The sequence below is a fragment of the Vicia villosa genome, linkage group LG5 (genome assembly GCF_029867415.1).
Source record: "Vicia villosa cultivar HV-30 ecotype Madison, WI linkage group LG5, Vvil1.0, whole genome shotgun sequence".
Lineage (NCBI taxonomy): Eukaryota > Viridiplantae > Streptophyta > Magnoliopsida > Fabales > Fabaceae > Vicia > Vicia villosa.
The window spans coordinates 165,432,965-165,440,636 of record NC_081184.1 but is presented as its reverse complement, the minus strand read 5'-3'; the positions used below and the strand labels follow the sequence as shown (position 1 = coordinate 165,440,636).

At 32.2% G+C, this 7,672-nt stretch overlaps 1 protein-coding gene and 1 long non-coding RNA gene across 3 annotated transcripts; both read left to right on the top strand.

Annotated features, from left to right (window-relative positions):
• Positions 1-606, top strand: LOC131605944 (uncharacterized). Its single transcript, XM_058878232.1, has 2 exons — positions 1-287; positions 381-606. Exons 1-2 carry the CDS (start codon positions 1-3, stop codon positions 604-606), a joined length of 513 nt encoding a protein of 170 aa, XP_058734215.1.
• Positions 607-5,200: 4,594 nt separating this feature from the next.
• On the top strand, positions 5,201-7,002 carry LOC131608097 (uncharacterized). 2 transcript variants are annotated; one of them, XR_009285497.1, is made up of 3 exons: positions 5,201-5,362; positions 5,931-6,064; positions 6,446-7,002. It is a non-coding gene; the product is annotated as an uncharacterized LOC131608097 (long non-coding RNA). The 2 variants fall into 2 exon arrangements; XR_009285496.1 differs by having other exon boundaries at positions 5,202-5,362; positions 5,948-6,064.
• The last annotated feature ends 670 nt before the right edge of the window (positions 7,003-7,672 follow it).

Sequence of the window (7,672 nt, the reverse complement as noted above, 5' to 3'; positions counted from 1 at the left end):
ATGTTAGGTATGGTGCACCTCGACAATATTGCCAGAGATGTTGTAGAAGTTCCAGATGTGGTCAACGAAGATGCTAAGCCTAAAGAGGTGAATGATGATGTTAAAACGATTGTCATAGCGATAGATGTTCAACAACAATTTACAAATGAAATGACTTTCACTTCTCGTCAACATTTTTTTGAGTGGATCCGGATTGAAGCTAGTAAACTTGGATTTGGCGTTGTAATTGCAAGGTTCGACAATGGCACTAATAGAATACAAACATTTGTTGTGATGAAATACGGGAGGTTCAGAAATATGTTCCAAAAATTCAGAAGTTAAAACATAATGACACGGGATCTAGAAAATGTGTGTCCGTTTAAGTTGCACGTATCTTGTAGGATATATGGTTTGCGGCGTTTTAATATCGTCTGCAAACTTCATAATCATGCATTGGACACCAAGATACACACATATCCAATTGTGTGTCCGCTAAATCCCGAAGAGAAGGAATCTATTTCCGAACTATCCATAATCAAATTTGCGCCGAAAAACATACTTGCAGATTTGAAACAAAAAAGACCAGAAAGTGTTTCAAATATCAAACAGATACACAATGAACGTTAAAAACAGAACATCGCGAAAAAAGGTCTGAGGTCAAAAATGCAACAACTTTGGAAACTTTTGGACGATAACCAATACGTTTCAAGGTACAGATCTTCTGGGAACTGTTCGTGACATATTTTGGACTCGTCTTGAAAGTATCCACTTGTTCAACACATTTCCAACCGTTCTTATAATTGATTTTGACGGGCAAGACTAACAAGTATAGGCTTCCTCTTCTAGAAATTATATGTGTGACCTCTACGGACAGTACATTTTCTGTTGGATTCACTTTTTGGAATGTGAGAAAGAAGATAATGTTACATCGGCATTGGGAATATGTAAGACTTTGTTAGTTGATCCAGACAATATGCCTAGTGTCATTGTTACCGACTGAGATAATGCCCTTATGAATATGGTTGGTACCATATTTCCGATATCAACCGCGTTACTTTGTCGGTATCATATAACAAAAAATGTGAGATCTAAGCTCAAACCCACAGTTGGCACCAAATAAAAAAATGATGAAGATGGACACATCATCAAACTAGGTTTTATGGTCGAGAAGATAATGGGTGCATGGACGGATATGTTAAATTCATGTTCTGAAGAGTTGTATACCGAGAATGTGGTATAATTCAGGACATTGTGTGTTGGATATCCTGATTTTGTGAAATACGTTGAATCTACTATCCTTGAAAAGATGAAAGAGAAAGTTGTATGCGCTTGGACGGACCAACTTAGACATTTGGGTTGAACAACAACCAACAGAGCTAAAATCTGCACATGCGGCGTTGAAGAAATGATTGGGTGATAGCAAGGGAGATTTTTTAGGGAATGGGATACGGTGAATCAAATGCTCCAAAATCAACATAATGAAATTCAGATGACGTTTGGTCGAAGCAAGACTGTGGCGGAACAGCGGTATAAGGGCAACATTCTCTACTCGCTATTGATTTTCAACATATCCCGGGCGGGATTGAATTTTATTTTTCATGAAGCGAAGCGGGCGGATACGACGGGTCCGGATAGTTGGAAGTGTGGGTGTACAATTATAAAATCGTACGGGCTTCCAAGTGTTTGTCTAATTTCTAAAAAGATGAATTTGAATTCCTCGATACGCATGGATGAAGTCTTTGATCATTGGAAAAGACTTCGATTTGATGACTACGAATCGGCGAAGGAGGGTACATTCAACGTAACCATCTCAACCGAGTTAGAAGTGATGATGGATAGATTTTCTAAAGCGGATGATACCATGAAATTTCACATAAAAGAACAATTGAGAAAAATCACTTTTCTGGAAACAACCGATTTGAAACCTCCTTCGCAACCGGTTAAAACTAAGGGAGCGCCTAAAAAGGTGAAGAGTAACCAAGATGACACATCGACTAAGCAGACTCCTTCTTACCTTGAAGTTGTTGATTCTTTGTTCCCGGATTCACCTACACCAAAATCTGAATGTAGTGCTAATTAGAGAGCGCACATTTCTAAACCACCTATCACACCTCCAATTAAAAAACCACTGATGGTTTACATTGATGAGATGTCTCTATTTATGCATAAACACATTGAAAATATAGTTGATGTGGGGATCGATGGTAATTGCGGGTATTGGGTCGTTGCCGTGTTACTCGGTAAAGGAGAAGAGAATCACACTCTTATTCGCCGAACACTTATTTCGGAGTTAACTTCGCATAGGGACATTTACACTCGACTTTATGATAATAAAGTCAAATTTGATAAAGTTCACGATGCCCTTATTCTATCACTTACAGGTCACGCACCAGTTTCAAAATGGATGTCTTTCCCTGAGATAGGTCATCTTATAGCAAGTGCGTATGATCGGGTGTGTGTCGATTTGACAAGATTTGGATTTTCAGAGATATTTTTCCCAGTTCATAGTCGGCCACCTATAGACGCGTCCGGGTGCATCATTTGTATCGGGTATCTAAGATCGCGCCACTTTGTAAAAGTTTTTTGAAACCGGAGTGTCATATTCCGGCTATGGCATGTTAGTGGACAGCGCATCATACAAAAGCGGCAAAAACTTGATCGGATCTTTCTTTGAAAGAATGGTGGAGTTCGAAGAAATGATGAAGCAAGAGTGGGAAGCAAATAGGGGAAAGTCGAAGAATTTTCCGATTTTAGAATTAAGCGGTGAGGATTCATTCCGTGCATTTTAGAATTTACCGGATCATTTTTTATATGTATTGTCGCGACGAATGTAAAACCAATGTGATTCAATACATATATAATACATCTATATTTAATGTAATCAATGTTTATTCTTGCCGATTTAATTATTTTATATGTTATTAAGTCAGATTGATGATGATCCTATTTTCATGCTAATTCTATTTTTGCATAATTTGGAAGTTCATATCCGAAATTTTAAAGCATCGGGGATTATTTCAGAACTACATATCTGAAATATGCACTGATAGCAATATAAGATTTCTTGGGTCCATATTACTCCAAAAATTCTATAAATATGGTCTCTATAGATTTTCATCAACATATAAAGTCACAATCAGAAATGACTAAAACCTACCCTCACCTTGCTTTTGTTTATTTCAATAGTGGTTATCCGATGCCGCTTCAATTTAGGTTTTCACACGACACACCGTTCGCCGAGATGACTCCGACACTGAACTCTCTATTGCAATATCCAGAAAATCAGAAGGTGGTCAAGCTTCAGTATCGTTCACCTTCACTTGACACTGAAGGAAAAGTAAAGTTCATCCCATTTGAGCTCAAGAATGACGACGATTCAGAGATTATGTGGACAACTTTTCAACAATATTATTAGAAGGGTCCGATCGAGTTGGATGTGAAACTTCAATGATCGGGAGAAGATGTTATCAAAATGTTGCGTCGTTCTCAACTACCCATTTATAACAATATGTAACATTAAATTTATGTAGAACTATCTATGGAATTTCGATTATTTATGATAAATTTATGCTTTGTTGCATTGTTGTTATGAATGTGTCTCAGACATATTTTCATATATGCACATCCGAATTCATCTTTTTCTGAACATATGTGACTTCGGAGATGCATATGCGAATCTTTTTCTCGAAAAAAAAGGTGACTTCAGAGATGACGCATCTTTTTTCCAAAAAAAAAAATGTGACTTCGTAGATGTATATGCAAAGTCACATTTTTTCTTAAGAAAATGTAACTTCGGATATGCATATCTGAAACATATGAATTGTTTTAAATTTTTCACCAAAGATCCGTGAGAAGCAGAATGGATGCATAGAGAAATTTCTATTGTTTTGACTATGACAAGTCCAATCAAATATCCAAACAATAACCAGTACGAGACTAGGACTTAGATAATACCTCTAACAATAACAAATGTCTTAAAGGTCGATAATGCTCATATCACCCTTATATAACCTCGATCTCATTGAAACAACTATGTAAAGGAAAATTCTTAGGTGGACACATATCTAAGAAATTACAACCAATCAAAGAATTTTAATTAATTAAAAAATAAATATTAATTTTTCTCTCTCCTTCATAATCTCAATCACCCCATGAATCTAATTAAAAACAAAATTAAAATTAAAATAAATTTAAAAAGTACTCTTTTTTATTGACTGTTCCAAAGAATGTGGATTTAGAGTCGTGTCCATGTAAGAATAACTGCTATGTAAAACTTAAGAATCAAAGTTTAAGTTATACAATTTCTATTCCAATACCTTTCGCTTTGTCTTCCCTTACCAACTTAGACCTTACAATATTTACAAATATCGCATCTCATCTAAAGCATCCGTCAACTTGCATGTCATCCCTCTTAAATCATTCATCTAAATGAATTTATTCCCCAGCTCGAATCAATTTTGAATGTTGCTACATGGCTTGGTAGGTTTCCCCATTACCTCTTTCATATTAATGTTGGTTTTAATGTTTTTAAGCATAAAATATACATAACTACTTTAGTATAAAAATAATATTAAAATATTAATATATTTTAACTACTAAAATTAAAAACCACATGATATACTATTTGACAACTTTTTACACAATGTGTCTTTCTTCCAATCACATAAATAGTTATAAACGGTATTTTATTTATTTATTTATAGTAATTTTAAAATAATATGTTCGTCAATCAAATCACATAATTTTAAAACAGTGCCTAAAAATATTTTCTCACAGAAATTGGTCTCTTTAAAACAAGACCACTCATGATAAAATGTGAGGGGCTTATTAATTTACCAAGCAGAATCAAAGTACGATAAGAATGTCTGATAACATAACATAATCTATTATAAATATATAAAAACTAAAGTACCTGATAATTACACTATAACCCATCTAATTAAAAGTTTAAATTAATCTAATAGTAAGGGTAATAAAGACTATTTACACAATACTTGATTTATATTGATTTGGTAATTAATAGTGCTGACGTGGCAATCCAATAATTTTTGTAGCATTTTATATTTTTTAAATTCCATAAATTAAATAAATCAATTAGATATTAATTGGTTTGAATTATTTTTTTTACACGTTTAATTACACAATGCAAAAATTGGAAAGGCAAAATATATTCAAATTCAAATGCATCATTGAAATTTGTCTCCCCTCAATGAACTTTTACTCTCCTCAATGTATTGAGAATTGAAAGGGCACATTGAGAGTTGTAGTAACAAAATACTCTCTTTAAATCAATTACTTTAATACTATCATTCAAATTAACCCATTCTTCAAACCAGAAATCTCTCTTCCATCTCTTTCGTGTCGCTATGACTGTACACCACCGGTAAACCACCACGAACTTCAAATGTTTCTTCGTTAGTCTCTCTTTGCATCATCACCCATCACAAAATCACTGAACCCTTAAGTCTTTTTCTCTATAAAAATACCATCTTTCTCTTTCTCTCTCTTCCTCACTATCAACCTCTCTTCCTCTCTCTCTCTCAAGCTTGAAAGTTTGTGGTTTTTTAATTTTTTGCAAACGTTAAAGTACTGTGTTGAGGGTTTCAGTTTCAAGCTCGGTCAGGAAAACGATCAAACTTTTCTTAAATTGATTTTTGGGAGTTTTCTTTCTATATTTCTTTAGCTTTAAAGTGGAATAACAAATGCAACATACTTTTCTTTTGTTTGTTGCTAGATATATTTCCTTTCTATTATTTAAAGTTTTGTTTCTATATTGCTTTTTATAATGATTGTTTTTTTTTGCTCTATTGAAGATTGATTGAAACCCAATTTATTATGGATGAAAAATGTTTCACTAGCTTATAATAGTACTCTCTTATTGTGTAGGATAATCTTTTTAACCTTGAACAACAAATTCATTCAGAAATTAACTTATTGTTTAATCTTTGTAGTTGTTAATGAATTGCAGGCAGGTTGAAAACAAGTTAGATTTTAGCCTGTTCATGAGAAGTTTATAGCTACTACTACTGGAAACATTCTCAAACTAATTGATGTTCAGACTGTTAAAGTTGTGTGCAATCTAAAGGTAACTTAAAGGCTAATTCTTATCTATAATATACCATAGTTTTTAACTTTCATTTCACTGCTTGAAAGTTAGGTTTTGAGCAGAGTTGTGAATGAGTTGGAATCTATCCATTTATCCTTAGGGAAAGCATCTATGTTGGTCTATGAAATTGATAGGCTGATCAATTTCTACAAAATCCACACATTTTGTTTGGCATAGTTCCTAACTTTTTGAATCATTCATAGATAAACTTCCTGACATTATTATAATAATGTTGCTACTCACAGGTGTATTATGGCATTGCTTTTCCTATTGATTAGTATTTTGTTTAATAACAAATTAACGTTGCTATTAAATTTTTTTCCTTTTGATTAGTGAATTAGTTTTTTTATCTCTTTCTAGATCCTGGTGCTCTAATATAACTAGGATGTAGAACAATTTCTGGCACCCTTGGAGCTACTTGTGTATACAGGGGGATGTTTGATGCATTTTGCAGAACTTTTCAGAATGAAGGCTTTAGAGGTTGCTACAAAGGACTCTTTCCAAATCTACTCAAAGTTGTGCCAGCTTCTAGCATTACTTACAGGGTCTATGAAATTATGAAGAAAAATCTCGATTTGAGTAGTATATAGTTCTATCCTTATGGTACTTCCAATTAGCTTTGAACGTATACATTGTAGGTAAAGTGTTCTTGATCTTAGTAGACTGAACCGCGTGTTTGAGTTATTATTGTTATTTTTTATGTAATTGAGCTAATACATAATACTTAGTAAATCTTGGATTGTTGATGACGGAGATAAAAATATTTATTATTAGTATTTAACGCAATCATTCATTCCTTCTGTGACCTTGAAACATGTTTCTGTAGTCAGAAACATGGGAAACAGTTACTCATGGTTATATGAACAAAATGTTCAAGTAATAGAGTTGTAGAATTGTTTAATTGTGTTGATGGTAAGTCAAGTGAAAACCATAAATGTCTTGCATTTTTTATTTGAAAAAAGTAATTAATCATATTGATTTTATTAATAAATTAAATTATTTTTAATATTGTAATTATGATGGGTACAATTATTTATTCCTCAATTAATTTTACAATAAATATCATCCTCTTAAAAATAAAAATAAAAGTGATGTTTTTGTATTCTCAGATTTTGTTTTGAATGTATTTAATTGCATTAAAATATATATTGATATGTTGCTTTCTTAATTGATCAAATAATGTAGTTTAAACGGATTGAATTATAAAATAAATAAAAAAATCACTGTAAAGTATAAATCGTTAAATATTGATGAAACGGTTGAATTAATTTTTAAAATTTTAGTAACTTCAATTTACAATTACTAAAATGTTAGGAATATATATAAACATAGTAAAATGAATGGTATGTAATACATGCATTTAATTGTAAGAAGTGGAAATATACATATATACAAATATTTAGTTTTATGAAATAAAAATATACAAATATTTAATATATGAATTAGAATATTTTTTTGTGTAAAAGAAATATTATTATAATAGATATATATAGATGCATAAACTTTTAACATATTTTTTCGAGGAATTATTTTTTTATTTGTGGATGAAAAAATTCATTCAGAGAGATAATTGTACGGTATTGATAT

Coding starts and splice junctions, on each gene's coding strand:
- LOC131605944 (XM_058878232.1), top strand. CDS start 1: ATGTTAGGTATGGTGCACCTCGACAATATTGCCAGAGATGTTGTAGAA. Junction 288..380: donor GTTGTGATGAAATACGGGAG/GTTCAGAAATAT, acceptor CGTATCTTGTAG/GATATATGGTTTGCGGCGTT.